General features: G+C 30.6%; 1 protein-coding gene across 4 annotated transcripts in view; it reads left to right on the forward strand.

Annotated features, from left to right (window-relative positions):
• Positions 1-20,537, forward strand: part of LOC126750535 (limbic system-associated membrane protein-like) — a 524,620-nt gene that overhangs the window by 339,456 nt on the left and 164,627 nt on the right. For all 4 annotated transcript variants that reach the window (XM_050460178.1, XM_050460174.1, XM_050460176.1 and 1 more), the window contains exon 5: positions 1,741-2,013. In XM_050460178.1, the coding sequence (XP_050316135.1) occupies positions 1,741-2,013 (273 nt within the window). The remainder of the gene's footprint in view (positions 1-1,740; positions 2,014-20,537) is intronic.

Consider the following 20,537-nt stretch of genomic DNA (forward strand, 5'->3'; position numbering starts at 1 on the left):
AATAAATACAGATGGTTAAATAAAATAAAACCTTTAATATGGGAAACTAAGAAATTGGTTAGAGATATAAATTATCAAAACAAAAATTTAACATTTATATGGGTTAAGGCAAATATAGGGTTAAGTGATAACTAAATCGTAGATACGCTATCAAAAAATGCAGTAAGTCAAGGAGAATCCTTATCATTCTTCTGCTAGTATTATTACTATAATATTAAAAAAACGCTATAGCTACTAAATGAAAATTTGGACATTCTAGTTTTTCAGCATAATATTTAATAAAATTAAAGTTTTACTATCTAATATATGTATTGTGTACACACTACACTACTGGTGACTTAAATCATATATTTTTAGAGTGTAAAAAATATATTCAAGAATGCGAAGACCATTGACTATTTAATATTAAAAATTTATAAATAAGTATCATTATAAAACATAATCTCTCTCATTATTTTAAATGCTGGAAAAAATTTAACCTATAAAATAAGTATGAATCAATAATATAAACATTATTATAACTTGCTGTATGGCTATCGCCCTGCAAAATAAAGATTAATTTGTAAAATATTTCATTTTTTAATAATTCAATCAATATTTTATCGGCAGTATTTGATCATTAAAAATAAACCATATAATCCACAACTCGTGATAAAATTAAATACTAACAAGAATTTAGGCACCCAATAAAATTTAAATACACAAAAACTAATCATTAATATATTCTTTGACATAGCAGTTGTTAAAAATATTTTTTTTTATCATTACTTATGAATTTGCCCTCTGGCCGTTTTTAAAACTTATCAATAAATCATTTTGCACAAAACAGCAGACCCGCCATAAATAAACAACACCACAAAACAAAATGTAAATAAATCCAATCGTTTGCATTATTCCAACGTTGATTCAGTCAATAATATTTGTCGAATTTTTTTTAAAACATTAAAAAATAAATATACAGATTCTGTTATTTATTAACCAGTGACCGGTTTATTTTTATCCGTAAAATTTAAAGTTATAGCGGGTCAAACGGCGGGCACAAAATAAAAATGAAATCTTCGAATTGAAAGAACGAACAGGGAAAAATAATGAACTGTCCCATGAAAATTGATGATTCCTGGCTGGAGTCCAGACTTTTTCGGAATATGTGTTCTGTCATGATCCCGAGTAAACTAAATTGCAACGCTGATTGCGCTTGTCATAAGTTTCCAGTGCAATTCGGGTAATGGCTGTTTGGATTTCTCTCGATGTGCATAACTTAAATAGACACGACGTGTGCCCGGATTCGAATTATAAATTAAAAGTGATTTATTGAATAGCTTTTAAATATTTAATAAAATATAAAAGGCAATGAAAATAATAAATATAAATGCCGAGTATTTTTATTATGTTAAGGAAATGAAAAAAAAAACTACTATTTTATAAGTAATGAAACATTCAATAGGGCCACTCGAGACAGTAATAAAGAAAACTAAGCCCTTTTATTTTAAAATTCACTCAGCTACAACGCACAAAAGGGAAATATGTCATATGAAAGCTCTCTGCCATTCTTTCCCGAGAAAATCCTGCAAAATACCTGCCTTTGTGTTCTGATATGCTTTTTTTCTTATTTCTTGAACTATGGAGTATACTAGAAGCTACATAGTGCGGTTTTTTTACTTCCACTTTTTACACAATAATGTCTGAATGTAACCATTTACTTTTTGATGGAAAAATTAAAAAAAATATTCTCTATTTCAGTTCCTCCAAGGATTCACTACATAACCTCAAACGGACGTGTTGAAGTTAAAAAAGGCTCCTCGGTACGTATGGAGTGTAAAGCTTCGGGAAATCCGGTACCAAAGGTCACGTGGTCGCGGAAAAATAACCTTCTTCCGGGAGGTGAACAGAGCATTATTTCTCCGGCATTGGTTCTGGATAAAGTGGATCGACATCATGCAGGTGTCTATCAATGTGTGGCCAATAATGGAGTGGGAGAAGAGGTTAAAGAGCAGATTTATCTACATGTTTTGTGTAAGTAAATTAAGTTGGAAAATTGTGCATTAAGTAATTGGATACGGTTCATATTTGCTTAAGAAAATTTGCGTATTTGGTTTCTAAATTGTTTTCTAATGCGGCTGAATTTCGTTTACGTACTTTCTTATGAATTCAGTAAATTCACTATACTTAAATACTGTCATTTAAATACTTAAGTGTATTTAAATGACATCCAGATAAACTAATTCTGATGTCTGAACTATTTTGGCGGTTTGAGTTAATGTTGTTTTTCACTATTCATGATATTAGGTAATGACTTGACTATGTATTGCAAATAAATAAAGAATTATTTGCCTAATTACTAAAGTATAAATAGCAAGTGTTTTAATAATGGAAAGTATAGCGCATTTATGCATTTTTATTGTCAAATTTTCAATAAATTATAAGAAAAACTAAGATTTATTATAAAAAATTAAAGAGAATTAAAAATACTCGTAAAATAAAGGTAAATGTATTACTTAAGTTATTATAAAAGTCAAGTCATTTTAATATTACATGTAAGCAGACCTCTAAATAGTTTACAAAAAAGTTACAAAATTTAATATTATAATTTTTTTAATTAACTAGGAAATTAGAATCTTAAGTAAAAACAAGAATTTAATTTGTTTTATAAGGCATTTCAACATAATTTTTAGACGATTGGTACTTGGTATATTTGAATTTCCCGCCATAGAGATGACACGGTTGACAATACTGTATAAATTATGAAACGGTCAAAAAATTCCTAAACCAAAGATGGCGTTGCCGTATCGTTTATCAAGTAGATTTGGCAAATAAATTAAATTAGTCAGTGGAAACAACGATTTAATGTGTAACTCTAATAAGATATTCTAACATATTTTACGGATGACTTATACTTGATAAAGCCATTTGAACTTCGCGCCATAGAGATCACAACATTGGAAATATTGCTCTTGTTGTCAAATTTGTCAAAAAAGTCATAAAACAAAGATGGCGTTGCCGTATCGTTGAGCAGTCCTATAAAGGCACATTTGGCAAGAAATATAAAATGTTAAATAAAAAAAGAATTTGTAATAGTCATAAGGCATTTCAAGATAATTTACATGCGACTAGCACTTAATAAAACCATTTGAACTGCGTGCCATAGAGATGACACCATTTGCAACACTTTTTTAAATTATCAGAACTGTTAAAGAAGTCTTAAAGATGGCATGACCGTACCATTTAGCAAGGATACTGAAGCATATTTAGTTGGAAATTTAAAATATTAAGTGTAAACAAAGATTTAATTAATAAGTCTCATAAGGCATTTTAAACTAATTTACAGAGGACTAGCAGTTGGTAAAGTAATTTGAATTTTGCGCCACAGAGCTGACATCGTTGGCAACACTATTTAAGTTGTCAAAACTGTCAAAGAAGTCCTGAGGCAAAGACAATATTACCTTATCGTTTAAAAGAGATATTGAGGTATATTTAGCGGGAAATTAAAAGTGGTGAGTGAAAACAAGGATTTAATTTATAACTCTAATAAAATATTTTAGACTAGTTTCCAGACGACTAGTACTTCGTGAAGCATTTTGAAATAATAACGTCAGTAACACACTTTAAATTGTCAAAATTATCCATGGAGTCCTATAGTAAAGATGACATTGCCGTAACGTTCAGCAAGAATATTGAGGCACATTTGGCTGGAAATTTAAAATGTTGAGTAAAAACGAAATTTAAATTAGTAACACTCATTTTAACATAGTTTGCCAACGTCTAGCACATGATAGAGTGATTTGAATTTCGCGCTATAGAAATGACACTGTTCGCAATATTGTTTAATTGTGAACACTGTCCAAGATGTCCTGAAACAAATATGGCGTTACCGTATCGTTTAGCAGCTATCTTAAGGCACATTTGGCGAAAGTTTTAAAATGTTAAGTAAAAACAACGATGGAATTTGTAACGTTATAAGGCATTTTAACATAGTTTACCGACGACTAACACATAGTAATGCGACTTGAATTTCGCGTCATTGAGATGATACCATTGGCAGTGCTGTTTAATTGTCAACACTGTCAAAGAAGTCTACTACTAGAGAATATCACGGCACATTTAGCGGGAAATTTAAAATATTGAATAAAAACAGGTGTTAAATTTGTAACTGACATAAAGCACTTTAACTTAGTTTACAGGCGAGTAGCACATGGGAAATCGGTTTGAATTTCGCGCCATATTTTAAATTATTTAAATACTTTTTAAATTATCGAAATTCAATCAAAAAGTACATTGTGTGAGAAATTTAAAATGGAAAGTAAAAATGAGGATAAAATTTATAACTCATATAAAGCATTTAACATAGTTTACAGATGAGTAGTACAAGATAAAAAAAAGATTTGAATTTCGCGCTATATTATTGACACCATCGATAACACTCTTTAAATTGTCAAAATTGTCCTACAGTAACGATGACGTTGCCGTACCATCTAACAAATCAAAATTATAAAAGAAGTCTTAAAACTTAAATCGCATTGTCGTAACGTTAGCAGAACTAGTGAAGCATATTTCGCAGTAAAATTAAAATGTTGAGTAAATATAAAAAGTAACTGTCCTAAAAAAATTTATTTATAGTTAAATTTCACGCCATAGAAGTTGCAAACAACTGTTATTACTCTTTAAAATATGAAAACTGTCAAAATAGTTCTATAACCAAGGTGGCGTTACCGTGCCGTAAAGCAGGAATATCAAAGCACATGTGGCAGAAAATTTAAAATGCTAAGTGAATCCAAATAACTATCCTAAGGCATTTTTAATCATTTACGAACGACTTGGTAAAGAGATTTGAATTTCGCGCTACATAAATGACAGTTGGCAACACTCTTTAAATTATCAAAACTGTCAACGAAATCCCAAAATGAAAATGAATTTCAGCAGAAATATTGATGTACATTTCGCGAGAAAATTAAAATGTTAAGTGTAAAGAAAACTGTATAGTTACCGTTATCAGCGCCGACTTTCATTTTCTAAACTGTCATAGCCCTAAAAAAATGAAGTTGCTGTGCCGTTCAGTTTCAGTTTTTAAAGGCGTTTTATGACGTCACCGTTCGGTGTTCAGGAACAAATTGCATGAAATGGGCTAATCATTATCAAATAATAATAGGTTATAACATCTGCCATTTATGAAATTGGAACGTGGTTTATTTAATAATCAAATTGCTGTTTAGTAACTGATTATGAAACGTGGCCATTAAGTGACTAATAAACAAATTATAAATAACAGTTGCAGTCAATGCTTTCCTGAATATCATGTTTGTAATTTCAGAAAAACTCTCCTATTAATTTTTGAGATCCAGCACCTGAAAGAGTATTTATTTATTACATTATAACCAAACGGACAAAAACATAAAGTTGAGTTAAAACATTGTATTTCTGCCTTTGCAAAATCATCCTAAAGTTAAACTTGGCAGTTAACATCCATTACCTTTCAAAAATTAATATCTTTATTTTGTTACGAGAAAAATGATATAATAATAATAATAATAATAAATGCCTTCATATTACGAAAATAGTTACAAAAGTTATTAACCAAAAATGAGGCGAGATCTAGCCTGGGGCTACTCTATCTAACCGCACTGCTAACTTAACATACAAAAGCATAACAATGTAAATAATAAATAAATTGAATAAGTTTTAAACATTATGAAGAACATACAGAAAAAAAAAATAAGAAGAAAAGCCTAAAATTATAAGAAGCCTAAAATAGAATTTTGCTTACATCACATGACGTAATTAATTATTAAAATAATTATAATTATATCTAGTTTATAAAAGAAAGAAAAAAGTAATAAGTAAGTAATTAGTGATATAATTTAAAATTAAATGAAATATATGTTTTATATTTTAGTTAATAGTTCGCAGTGTTAGAAAAGTAACATTTGACAGCTTTTCGAAATAAGACAGCCGAAGTTTTAGTTTTAAGATTATTTGGCAATGAATTATATACCTTAACCGCACTATAACTGAAAGACTCTTGTAATTTGGAAGTTCTATGATTTGGTATCAAAAGGTTTGCAAAGTGGCGCATTTCACGGCCATGTATGCTGTTATGACTGGATAATTTGTCATATAAATATTGGGGAAGTTTATTATGGAGTACCTTATAAACAAGAACAGCCATATTGATTTTATAACGTTCATCCAAATTCAACCAGCCAGAGGCAAGAAATAACGGGGTGACGTGATCAAATTTTCTTCTATCATAGGAAAACTTTAGGCAAGCATTTTGTAGCTTTTGTAGGCTTAACTTGTCCTTTTGATCAAGAGCTGGCCAGAAGAGTACACTACCATAGCTAATTAAAGAGAGAACCAACGAATCACTTAATTTGAGTTTAAAATCAGAAGATAAAATATCTTTATGCATGTATAGAATTTTCTATTTATAATAGGCTTTTTGTAAAATACTGGAAGTATGTTTTACAAAATTAAGCTGATTATCAAGAAGAATGCCTAGGTTTCTTTCGCAGTCAGATAGTTGTATAATATGTCCATCGATAATAAAATTTAAATTCAAATAATAAGATTTAGGCATTCCAAAAAGTAATAGTTTAGATTTAGTACCGTTGAGAGTCAGCCCATGAAAATTAGACACCTATAAAATTTGATTTAAATCGGTATTAATGCGTGCTAAGCCTGTATTCAGTTCATTTATCGGAAAAGCTGAGTAGAGTTGGACGTCATCTGCATATTGGTGAGACTTGCAGTTATGCAGGAATTCAGAAAAATCACAAGTATGAATCGAAAATAGTAGTGGCCCCAAAATGCTGCCTTGAGGGACTCCCTGACTAATATTTAAATATTCTGAAAAGGTGGAATTTAAGCGCACTCTTTGCTTTCTATTACTTAAGTAATCACAAAGTAGACTCAGCGCCGACTCGTGTAATCCAAAATATTTTAGTTTGGTAAGAAGAAGAGAGTGATCCAGAGTATCAAACGCTTTGCTATAGTCCAGCAGCACTAATACAGTCTCTATTATCCAAAGCACTAAAAATATCGTCACATACATGCAATAGTGCTGTCGTGGTACCATGCTGCGATCGAAACCCTGACTGAGTAATAGGAATTATGGAATTAAGTCTAAAAAAATATTTAATTGCATATACATGGCCTTTTCCAATATTTTAGAAAGGGTTGGCAATATACTTATAGGTCAATAATGAGAAAATTCCGTAGGGGTATTATTTTTTGGGATGGGCAGTAAATCAGCATTCTTCCATTCAGATGGAAATTTGGATAATACAAGTGCTTTACTAATTATAAAAGTTATATAGGGTGTTAAATAAGGAACTAAAAGTGAAATTATTTTAATGCCCATGCCATCAGAACCAGTTGCAGTAGATTTTATACTACAAATTTTCAACTTGCTTTTCAGAAATTTCTTTAAATTGAAATAGTTTCTTAACATTAGGGTGTACTTTATTTGTATACTTAGTTTTAAGGCCATTATAAGTGCAAACCGTATTTACCTTGGGAATGCTATTAATAAAAAAAGAATTAAGTCCATCAGGTGCGTTTTGAGAATCGCTAATAATTGTGGAAGGAGAAATTTTAGATGTTATGTTAAGAGAATTCAATGTTTTCCAAAAACAAGTAGGGTTTGAATTAAATTGTTTATTCAAGTAGGCTTTCTTTTCGCTACGTAATGCACCCGTTACAAAATTCCTAATTTATTTGAATTCATTAAGCGCAGCATCAGTTTTTAGTTTTTTATACTTCGTGAGGGCTTTTTGTTTAAGTTTTATCATAAATCGTATATTGTCAGTAATCCATAGAGCTTTACTTTTAGTGAACTTGGAGGTTTTTAAGGCCGCATGAATATCAAATACATTAATTACGTTTTTTTGGAAAAAAGTTACCATTTCATCAATATCAGTAAAGTTAAATATATTTTGCCACTTAATTTTTTAAATGTCATTAAGAAAATCTACGAAAACAAAATTTGAATAGTCCCTGTAAGTATGTAAAGACTTTGGTATACGGGTCTTTTCAAGTTTTAATTTACTTAATACTAAACATTGATCGGATATGTCATCCATATTAATAACCAAGAGTTATTAATATGGATGACCAATTGATATTAATAACCAAGATAACCAAGTGTGATTTTTGTTTAAGAAACTCTTATTTATATAGCTAATATTTTCTAATATCTTTTTTTTTATCGAATAAAAATATTATTTGTAATTATGGAGAATAGCAGCTTTTGCAAAATCCACTTAATATGGTTGGTTTTTTTGCAAAACCGGAAGATTTGAATATAAATTTTTTACTAAGAGTTGCAATCGAAATTGTAAACAACATTTCTAACCAATGCTTTTCTAAATATCGTGCTTATTGTTTGATGAAAATGCTCCTATTAGTCATTGAGATCCTGGACCTAAAAGATCAAATGTGCAATTTGGAATCCACTGGATACAAAAAAATAATATATCTAATATTATATTTTTTGAAACCCTCTAGAAAAAACTTCATTATCTCTAAAATTGTAGTTTGGATTAACTAGGACCATTAATATTATTTGTAGCCAATGCTTTTCTAAATATGATGGTTGTTGTCTTATGAAAATGCTCTGATATATTAATTCTTGAGACTTAGGACCTGGAAGATCAAATATGCTGTTAAAATTTTACTAGATAAAAATTTTAATATGTCTAAAACTATGGCTTGGATTGAAACATTTATAGACAATGATTTCTTCATATTGTTGTTTCATAAAAATGTACCTATTAATTAGTGAGTCTTAGGGCCTGGAACATCAAATATGCTTTTTCAGCCCATAACATAAAAACCTTCATTTCTCTTAAACTATATCACAATGTTCTTATTAAATCTTTCTGAATATCATGCTTCTTCTTGGACCCGGAAGATCAAATATGTTTTTTGATCGCCACTAGACAAAAAGCTTAATATCTCTAGAACTGTTGCTTTAATTACCTGGGAATATAAAAATTATTTGTAGTCAAAGGTTTTCTAGTCAAAAGTATTATGCTTGTTGTTTTATGAAAATGCTTCTGTTCATTCTTGAGAACCAGAACCTGGAAGATTAAACCGGTTTTTTTTAACTCGCTATATAAGAACCCTACTAACTATGGAATCAGACTGCTTACTGTGAAATAAGAGTTATTTGACCTATTTTAGTTAATAATAAAAATAAAGTATTTATCCTACTAACTGATTATAAATCCAGGCTGTTATAAGAATATTTATGAAATAGTCAATTAATTTTTGGATTAATTATGAATCCAATCTTAAATTAAAATCAATTTTTCTAATCTTAAAGTCAAGACAGAAAAGGATAAAAGTATATCAAACCAGACCAGAAAAAAAGAACAAATGATTATGAATAAGATTATTATAACAAAAATGTGATATTTGACTAATGATAAAACTAGACGGTTATGAGACTGCTTACTACAAAAAGACCAAAGCTGTCAAGCGACAAATAAGTCTAATAAAGTCTTTGTTGTATTAGCTACCTATTAAACCAGATTGTAGTTTAAATATTCATAAAGCAATAATCCAGTTGTTTAAACAATTATGAAATCAGACCGTTAAGTAAATATAAAATATGAAAATAAACCCAAACGTTATTAAACTATTCTAAACTTGAAAGCAACAAGGGAAAAGAGCAAGGGAATTTAAATAAGTGAAAATTTATGTCCATTTTAATATTATACGCTATACAATCATTATTATTTTAAATAAAATTAAACCAGGTCAACTTAAATTTTAACATGTGGCTGGACCCTTTTATGTAATTAAGAAGTCAGATCGTTAATTGACAGTTATGATTTAAAAATAGTGAAAATGCTAAATAATATTTATAAAAAATATACGCGTGTCATTTTATCCTTTACATAAATAAATGAAATCAACATTAAAATTTAATTAATAAAACTCGAAAAAAGATTATTATATCATCCCTTTAAAATGATTTCGAAATTCACCATAAATAGAACGTAAGCCGAATTCGGTATTAAAAAGCTCGAAACCTCACACCCCATTAAATTTCAAAATTAAATTTTATTTATTCATACGGTCCATAATTATCGTATTCAATAACATTTTGAATATCCCGTTTGAAAATTAATAATTAAACTTGATCGATAAAGTGACATCGCATAAAACATAATTTAATTTGTAAATCTCCCGAGCCGTGGCTAATCCAATCCCTTCTAACCACATTTTTGGAATAAAATTAGCAAAATATGCCCGATATTTATTGAATTAAGCCAATATTACTTTTAGCACCGGTAATTGTTATTGTTTGCAGTCAATTCTATTTTAATTAGGAGGATTTATCAGTAGATTTCGGTAATTACTGCCCGTGTAAACACAGTTTCAATTTTGTTAAGCGGCACCGGGTCTAATTTGTTTAACCTGACCGGTCAATTAACCGCTATTACTAAAAGTCAATACGGAACAATTATTTTTGTTAATTATTTGGGATTTTATTGGGAGAAGGGGGGAAAAGCTTAAAGCAAAATATTATTTATAACCCTTGGGATGTAATAGTAATTCTACCTCCGATCTAAACAAAATATTAGGTATGATGTTGATGGCTATAATGTTTTTGTGAGACACCATATATAAATGAACCTTCCTTTAAAAAAACACTTTTTTTAATCTGTCTTAACTGTATATTACTATACCAACCTCGGGAAATATGTCAAATCTTTTTTTCTTGTTGCATGTTCATTAAAAGTAGAAGATACAGAATCTACTATTTTAGTAATGGTTTGCTTATCTATCAGGCTTGATACATGAATGACGTGAGCTACCTCTACCTCCTGCACATATTCTAATTGATTTACGTTATTTTCTGTTCTTAAGATATCCAACAGCCGAGCCCGGTAGCACCGTGGGCAGAGTGTTCACGATGCGATCGTGTGGTCTCAGGTTCGAATCCTGGCACGAGCATGGCTGTTTGTGTTTGTCTTACAAAAACAAAAACAAAAACACTCATGGTTCGGAACCCACGTTAAACTGTAGGTCCATAATAAACAACAAGATTGGGCGGCCGTCGAAATACGACGCAAGTCCATTGTAATTAAGGAAGATCTCCAACAAATCTTAATCATTTTCATAGATGAGGGCTGTCAAGTTATTTGATGACTGATTCACCGATTTTACTAACTGTTAGTTAGTATACTTTTTCTTGACTGGAATGTCTTAGACTGTTTTACAACTACCTATTGCACAAATTTCATGAAAATCTAATATTATGTGTGGCATCTTGATCTGAAATACTCTGTGCTTGCAAACCCTTATTTTTATTAAAATGTGCTTGCAGATAAGCCGCCATGTCGCATTTTTTTGCGGTTAACCTACTTAATTCTTAAATTTTATAATATCGAAATATAATATTGTTTTATCTTATAAAAGCGCACTTATCTAATTACTCAAACCAAAACATGCTCACAAATATTATAGGGAACCACCGAGAATCGAAACGCAATTAACATAAAACGAAAAGGGACGCGGGACCGAACAACATTGAAAATTTCGATAAAGAATAGTGACTAATGGCCGATCGCCGATCACCTGATCGAATAGACTCCTGTGATTGGTGGAGTTTGAATTAGCTTGTCCGATTTTACGGGAATATTTATTTACTATAACTAAATGACATTGTTGAAATAATTTTTTTTCAGTAAAAATAGACTTATTTAGAATAGACTTTTACTTTAGTAGAATTAAATAATTTTTAAAAAATTCACAAGATTTTTTTAGGCATTTCAACAAGACGCAGTTGTTATTTTCACCACATTTTTATATGGTTAAAATAACTTAATTTTTGTTGAAACCTACTAAGATTTTGGCTAATAAACTACTTTAGTAACTAAATTTCCTCAATTTTATTATTAAATTTTATGCTATTAGCGAAATGTGCAAAACCACCACTTAAAAATCTCTCATTTTATTTAAATCACCTACCAAGTTTTTAGATTTCGAACTTCAAAATATATAGTCATCTTGAAGGTCAAACTTGTTCCTTGGATACCACTTACAAAACACTCTAATTATTTTAAAACTATTTCTTGAAATTTTTTAAAACTTACAATATAATTACATTTATAGGAAAACTTTACTTAGTATCACTTTTTTTATTTTATTAGTATCGCCTATCATTTTTTTTAGATTTTGAACTTTAAAATGGATGGCACCTTAAAGGTTAAACTTTTTCCTTGGATACATTACCTGAGTAATTACCTTACCCGCCCTAAGGTAGCCACCGCAATTTTGTTTCTGAATATACCACTGTATATTACCTTTTACCTTATTTAGTGATATATCATAATTTTTATTAATAAAATGTTAACGTCATAAGTACAGCCAGGCAATAAATAAATAAATAGTCGTATATTTTTAACAGGTGTATCACCCAATTACAGAAAATACAAAAATAAATGAATCTTGATAAAGTTCATAAAAAAAAATTTAAAAAAAACCAAAAAGAAAAGAGAAACAAAAAATATTTCAACAAAATTTTGTAATACATCATAACCCTTACCTAAGCTATAAAATAGATAAACAATAGTAGACTGTAATAGATCAATTAACCTTGCTAATAATAGCTTTCAAAGAATTATAGAAAATATCACAATCTGTACAATAAGTATTAAACAAATAACAGATATAATTTATTGGCGCTCTAGTTGATATATTCGTTCTAGGACGTTGACAATAAAAAGTTAAGAAACATCTTACGTTTAACCTGCGAATTATGCACCTAATTTGATTTACTAACTGGGTACAATCAATTTTATTATTTAAGAGTCTGTATAAAAAGGTAATTCCTAATCTACGCCTTCTAGTTTGCAAAAATACCATTTCAAATCTATCTAATAAAAAATCATTGTCTTGGCCCCTAGTAGGATAAGCACCATCCTCTTTGAAAGCCTAATATTTCAAAACTTGCGTTTGCAAATTAACCATTATATTATACAAAGTAAATAAATTAAACTGTCAATTAACTACGTTCGATGTTGCTATCCATTAAAAATAAAGTAACTGTCATTGTTTTCCTGTTCAATTGTCACTAGTCATTAAGAGATGACAGTTATCCTGTATCTCATTCACCAGTAATATGTCAACATCATTAACGTAAAATGTAGAGCCATGCAATTAAAGTAAACCTAAATATCCTAGCATAAAAAAAAATTAAACTGTCAGAATTAACTAAGGTCAACGTCGCTATCTTTTGGAAATAATATAACTGTCTATGTTTTAATGTTTAACTGTCACAATATATGGACAGATCATAGTTATCTTATACTCATCCAGCCATATGTTATGAATCTCATGACTCAGGTGTAAACGTCAATAACATCAAGTGAAGAGCTAAGCAATAAAATTTTACAATTATGTAATAACAGAATAATAAATTAAACTGTCATAATTATCTACTGTAAATGGCACTATATATTAAAAATAATATAACTATCATTATGGTCCTATTGAACTATCACTAGTCATTGACAGGTGCCAATTATCTTTTATCCAGTTGTCCGAAAGAAACATTTATAGTGAATACTCTTTTTGGTATTATACTTTTTATTTTATTCGAATGATCCAACAAGTTTCGTAGATTCTGAATCTTGAAAGAGATGGTTACCTTGAAGGTCAAACTTGTTTCTTGAACACCAATCTCAAAAAAGTTCAATAATTTCAAAACGATTTATTAAAGTTCTTTGCAAATTAGAGAATATTTATAGTAAACACTTTTCTTAGTAATATACTTCTTATTTTATTAAAATTACTTAACAAGTTTTTTAGATTTTCGACTTTATAATGGATAGTTATTTCTTGGACACCACTCCTAAAAATGGCCAATAATTTTAAAACTATTTATTAAAATTCTTTGAACAATAAAGCACCTCTATGGTGAATACTTTTCTTAGTATCATAGTTTTTATTTCATTAAAATCGCACAAGTAATTAACATTTTAAAGTTTATAATGGATGGTCACTTTTAGGGTCAAAGTTATTCCTTGGACACCACTTCCAAAAAAGGTCAATAATTCCAAAATTATTTATTAAAATTCCTTAAACAATAATGAACGTGTATAGTGAATTTTTTTGTTAGTATTATAATTCCTATTTTATTAAAATCGCACAATTTTTTTTAGATTTTGAACTTTATAATGGATGGTCACTTTAAGGGTTAAGGTTATTCCTTGGACACTACGTCTAAAATAGGCCAATTATTCCAAAACTATTTATTAAAATTCTTTGAACATTAAAGAGCATTTATAGTGAGTATTCTTCTTTGTATTCTACTTCTTATTTTATTAGAATCGCCCAACAAGTTCTTTAGATTTTGTAAAGGATGGTCACCTTGAAGGTCAATTTGGTTCCTTGGACTCCAGTCTCAAAAGAGTCCAATAATTTTTAAACTATTTCTTAAAATTTTTTGCAAATTGAAGAATATTTATAGTAAACACTTTCCTTAGTAATACAGGGTGTTTCTTTACCTATACGCATAAACTTGGGAAATTATTGCTAATGATAAATAATGACTAATAGCGAAAAAAAAATTAAGTAAAATATTTTTAGTGTCTGAGATAATTCTTTTTTTTTTTTACAAAAACGTAATAACTTTATCAGGTAGAATTTTGTTTTCAAATTAAGAAGTAAACAAATCCGGATGATGTTTATTATATTTAGTAGTACCTACTTTGCTATCAGTTGATACAGTTGTGGTCGTATTTCGTTTTTTATTAAAATTATGCCGCATAATTTTTTAAATGAGGAACTAATGGACATGTTACTGGCATACGGGGAATTAAGACAAAACAGTGTGGCTGCAGCTAATCTTTATGCACAAAGGTTTCCTCATAGGTATCATCCGTCGCGTAAAGCTTTTTTGCGTGTGGTTCAGCGGGGTAGAGAAACTGGAAATTTGCGGCCGACGCAAGGGCAACATGGTGGAGCCATTAGACCTACGCGCATTTTAAATCTGGAGAATTTGATTTTAGTTATCATCGAAGAGCATCCTAACATAAGCTCTAGAACAATTGCAACGCAATTTGAATTATCACCAGTCACAGTTTGGCGAATTTTAAGACATGAATTACTGTATCCATTTTACGTTCAAAGGGTACAAGCTTTACTTCCAAGGGATGATGCGCCTCGAGTAAACTTTTGCGAGTGGTTGTTACATCAGCAGCAGTTAAACCCAAACTTTACCAGGAACATTTTAGCTACGGATGAAGCAATTTTCACACGCAATGGTATTCACAATTTTCGCAACACGCATTTTTGAGCAGTTAAAAATCCGCATGCCATTCGGCGAACAAACTTTCAACAACGATTTTCAGTAAATGTGTGGGCTGGAATTGTAAACGGAATACTTATTAGCTCTTTCATTTCGGATAATCGTCTAACTGGTGCTCTTTATTTACAATTCTTGCGACAAAATTTGCCGGTACTCTTTGAAGAAGTCCCTCTTCACATTAGGCAGGATTTGTGGCTTCTTCACGATGGTGCTCCACCACATTTTGCGCGACCAGTGCGACGGCATTTGGATCGAATGTGCCCCGAACGATGGATAGGCCGAGGTGATCCAATTGGATGGCCTCCTTGATCACCCGACCTTAATCCGCTTGACTACTTTAATAATTTTTTTACTAATGACTTGACTTTATTTTTGGGGCCGCCTAAAATCTCTGGTGTATGTAACCGAAGTTGACAATGAACAAGAATTAAGAAATCGGATATTTGCTGCCGCCGAGGAAATTCGACTACAACCTGGATTAGCTCCTGTCTGCAACTCTTGGATTAGGCGTGCTCAATTATGTATTGAAAGTCATGGAAATAACTTCAAACAGTTACTATAATAGTTAAATAAACATTTATTTTGGAGAATTTACGTTTTTTTTTTTTAAAATTTTAATTAATAAGTCGTTTATCTCCGTAACTAAAACTATTTTACTAATTTTTTTTTTCACTAAAGGTCATTATTTGCCGTCAGCAGTAAGTTTATGCGTATAGGCTAAGAAACACCCTGTATACTTCTTATTTTGTTAAAATTACTTAACATGTTTTTTAGATTTTGGACTTGATAATGAATGGTTACCTTAAAAATCAAACTTCTTTATTAAACACCTCTGCCAAAAAAGGCCAATAATTCCAAAAACATTTCTTAAAATTCTTTTAATATTAAAGAGCATATATAGTAAATACTTTTTTTAGGATAATAATTCTTACTTTATTAGAATCGCCCAAAAAGTTTTTTTTTAGATTTTAGACTTTTAAATAAGTGGTCACTTTGAGGGTCAAACTTATTCCTTGAACACCACTCCTAAAAAAGGCCAATAGTTCCAAAACTATTTATTAATTAATTAAGATTTTGAGCCTTATAATGGATGTTCACTTTGAGGGTCAAAATTATTCCTTAGATACCACTTCCAAAAAAGGCCAATAATTCGATAATTATTTCTTAAAATTATTTCAACATCAAAGAGCATTTGTAGTAAATAGTTTTCTTAGTATTATAGTTTTGCATTACAATCGCCCAACAAGTTTTTTTTTAGATTTTGGACTTTAAAATGGATGGTCACTTTGAAAGTCAAACTTATTCCTTGAACACCACTTCCAAAAAAGGCCAATAATTCCAAAATTATTTATTAAAATTAGAATATCTACAGTGAATACTTTTATTAGTATTATTGTTCCTATTTTATTAAAATCGCACAAGTTTTTAATATTTTGAACTTTATAATGAAATGGTCACTTTGAGGGTCAAAGTTATTTCTTGGACACTCCTTCCAAAAAAGGCCAATATTTCTTAAAATTCTTTCAACATTAAAGAGCATATACAGGGGTTTTTTATATATTGCGACAGAATTCAGGAACGTGTTCTTTGGACAAAAATTCGCAAAAAAGTTCCTATAAATATAGGTCCTAAACCTTTTAGATTTTGAGCTACAGGGTGATAAAATTTTAAAACAAAAAAAATATTTTTTTCAATAACTTAAATACCCCTGAAGATATTTCTCCAAAGATTGGTATGCAGAGTCTGTGTATCCAGAGTGATTTACCAACATACTTTTAACATTTTTATATTCTCCAGTGGCGTGTGTGCGGGTTTTCCGCTAAATACTTTTATAAAGAAAAATGGTACGCCACTGGTTTTTCTTGTATTAAAAAATATTTTTAAATTTCTTGTTTTATTTGCAACATTTTTGATCCCCTGAACTTTGTTTGTTAGATGCACGGTTTTCGCACAAAAAATGAAAAACCATGGACATGTTGCTCAGATTTGATTAGACTTTCTTTATTCTAGTAATTATTCGTTTTATTTAGTTTATTGCAATTTTAATAATAAATAATAAAATTTTTATTAATTAATTTAGTACAAAAGCCAGCCCAATTTAATTAATTTGTAATTGAGGATTTAAAACTTTTCCTTCTACAATCTTTAATTTAATATACAAGTTTTTAAGTGATAATTTTTTTTTTTTTAAATTTATTTAAGTAATATTATTCAAAAATTCCTGGTATCTGCCGAATTATGTCACAAGACGTTATAATGCGATTACGCAATTCCTCCACATTATCAATTGGATTTCTATAAACCAGTAATTTAAGGTGGCACAACAAAAAAAATCCAGCGGATTTAAGTCGGGAGACCGTAGGGGCCAAGGGTGAATACCTATCCAACGATTTGAATACGTAGTATCCAAATACTGCCGAGCCACTAAACTAAAATGGGCTGGAGCACCGTCATGTAAAAAAAACATTTGCCTGTACCCGCTGAACATGATACGGGTATAAAAGGTTTCTTTTAAGATTATTCCAAACTGTAAAGTTACTAATGTGTACCGTCTGAGCAATTTTCCTAGTGCTTGCGGTGGGATCTTCCTCGAATTCATTGTGCACATGTTCTTCAATTTGAGAAGTAACTAACTGTTCGGGGATGTCCGTTTTCAGCGGTGAGATTTTTAAAGCTGCCGGTTTCACTTAGACGTTGGTGTAAACGCGTAAACATGGAGTGATGACGAATAAAGGTCGGGGCACACATATCCGTACCGAGGACGCACCGTGCCCGCAGCGCAGCTCGGCCGTGTCTCGGTTGTCAACAACACTATAGTAATCATATGGCGAAGTCTTAACATCAGCACACCGTGCCCGAGCATGTAGCACGCACCGCATCCGTGACGAGTGGGAATAGTTATGTTTAATTTTCAATGGTGACGGTGCGTTGTACGGTCTCGAACGAGCAATAAAATTTAGCTATTCAAAATGGAAATTGAAAGGTTAATAGAGGAAGTAAGGAAGTTTTTATCACTGTATGATTAAAAAAATGAAAAATATAGGAATACAGATTATAAGAACAAAGTGTGGAAGAAAATTTCTTTGGAATTGAACATAAAAGGTGGGTCTAAATTTATAAAACATATTTTTAATAAATTTAAATCGAAAAATTGTTAAATAATTTGTAGTATATTAGGTAGATTTTGGCAACATCCGGTTGTCTAGATGAGCGAATTTGTTTTAGTAAGCGGCTATTATAGTTTGTTCCACTTGTAATTATTTTATACACCGTGAAATTGATTCATTTTTTCTAAAATGCATTACAGCCCATTTTACAAAAACCAAACGAAGATTGAGGTTGATATTTGAAGTGGTGTGTAAGATCAGGTGTAAAAAAATGACCTAGAAAATGTTCTAATTCATATTTTAGGATAGGAGACATGCAGTTTTTTGAAAAGCTTTTATTTTATTTTAACTAAGGTTGGTACTTCTATATGCATAAAAAAATATTAATTAATTTTTCGAAATAAAACTTCTTCAAGTTAAAGTTTTTATTCAAAAATTTTAATTTAATTTTTACTTAAATAACTCGTAACGATAGTTGTATACGCAAATTCCAATTGCTTAATATACTAGGTTTTTATTTAGTTTTTAAATTTACATAAGAAAAAGTTACAAAGTTTAATCACCAATATTTTTACCACTAGATTATACATTAGTTGTTTGGGATTTTCGTCTTAGAAAATATTTTTTTACGGCGAAGAAACCAAATAACTAGTAAAAAAACATGAATTTGATACGATCTAGATTTTATTTACTACATTTTAGTGAAAAAAATGCAACATCTAAAAAAACTGGCAAATATGATCCATTATTTAATTTTTTTAAATTGCCAGGGTTGTATTTTCCTGCCAATCTACGCTGCCCTCTACAGAACTAAAGAAATCTTTTAGTTGTTCTCGTATTGCCAATGCTGTATTTGTTGATCATTACCAAATTTCGAGAACATTTTTCTTTGAACTAAATTTAATGTACCAACCCAATTAAGTTTCGATCCAAACTGACTACTTTGAAGTGCGTCGTGACCGTCCAATGCGATGCGGGATGCGGCCGTGTGTCGGAGATGTGTGTTTTGAGAGATAACGCACCGAGACACGGCCGAGCTACGCTGCGGGCACGGTGCGGTCTCGGTACGGATATGTGTGCCCCGACCTTTACACGATTCGGGTAACGTTCAGCAATACGCAAGGCTTCAGTGCGTTTCCGTTAGCCAGTCCATAAATGAAGTGCATATCGCACATTTCATTATTTGTGTAATTGTTAGTCATTTTTTTAACAAATTAATCTTGTCAACTGACGGACAGTGACTATGATTTAAAATTTAAAATATTACAAAATCTTGCAAATATCAACTTTATCGTAGGCAGAGGAAGAATGTGGTAAAGAGATTAAACTCTTAAACAAGAATGTGATTATCGTTGCGGCGGCGTTGTTCGTAGTTACGTTAAAAAAAATTATGTTTACAGGCTACTTCGCGATTTTGGAAGCGTGAAACATTAATACGTTATAGTCCATATGAACTCAATCCGAACAGCAGAAAAACTAAAACTCGGGTCATTAGCGGTATCTTCTTTGTAAAGCATAGGCGTGCCACAGGAGGATTGTAAAAAATAATTTTCTCTTCACAGAATGATCGATGACGTCTCCGGCTTTTATCACTGTGTAGATGGTAGTACGGGCAAGTTTAGTCAGCTCACAAACTCTTTTTAAAATGTCGTTTTGTGAGACCCCGCGCATTTCGTTTTTTAGGCAATTGAAAATATTTAAAACAACTCTCTGGGTTTGAACATGTAAGTCTTTATTTAAAAATTCCGATTACGCCAAGTCGAAATTAACTTCCAAATTGACCATTTCATTATCAGAAACATCAAAAGGTCTCCACAATTGCATTTTAAATTGTTAGATAAAAAGTATTTAAAAACAGTGATAACAACAGTAACAACAACAGTATTAACACCGACAAAAGCAACAACAAAAACAAAGACCACAATGGTAACAACAAATTAATTTATAAAATTACGACACGCGACCAACACACTCTTAAGACACCTGATTCTAAACCAGAAATAAAACATGAAACGCCACTGACACCAGGCCCATGTAAAATTTATCGTAGAATTTTTATGTTCTATAGGCCCGGCCCGTCCAAAATTCAAACCCCAAGCGCCGGTAGTAAT

The sequence above is a fragment of the Anthonomus grandis genome, chromosome 2 (genome assembly GCF_022605725.1).
Source record: "Anthonomus grandis grandis chromosome 2, icAntGran1.3, whole genome shotgun sequence".
Taxonomy (NCBI): domain Eukaryota; kingdom Metazoa; phylum Arthropoda; class Insecta; order Coleoptera; family Curculionidae; genus Anthonomus; species Anthonomus grandis.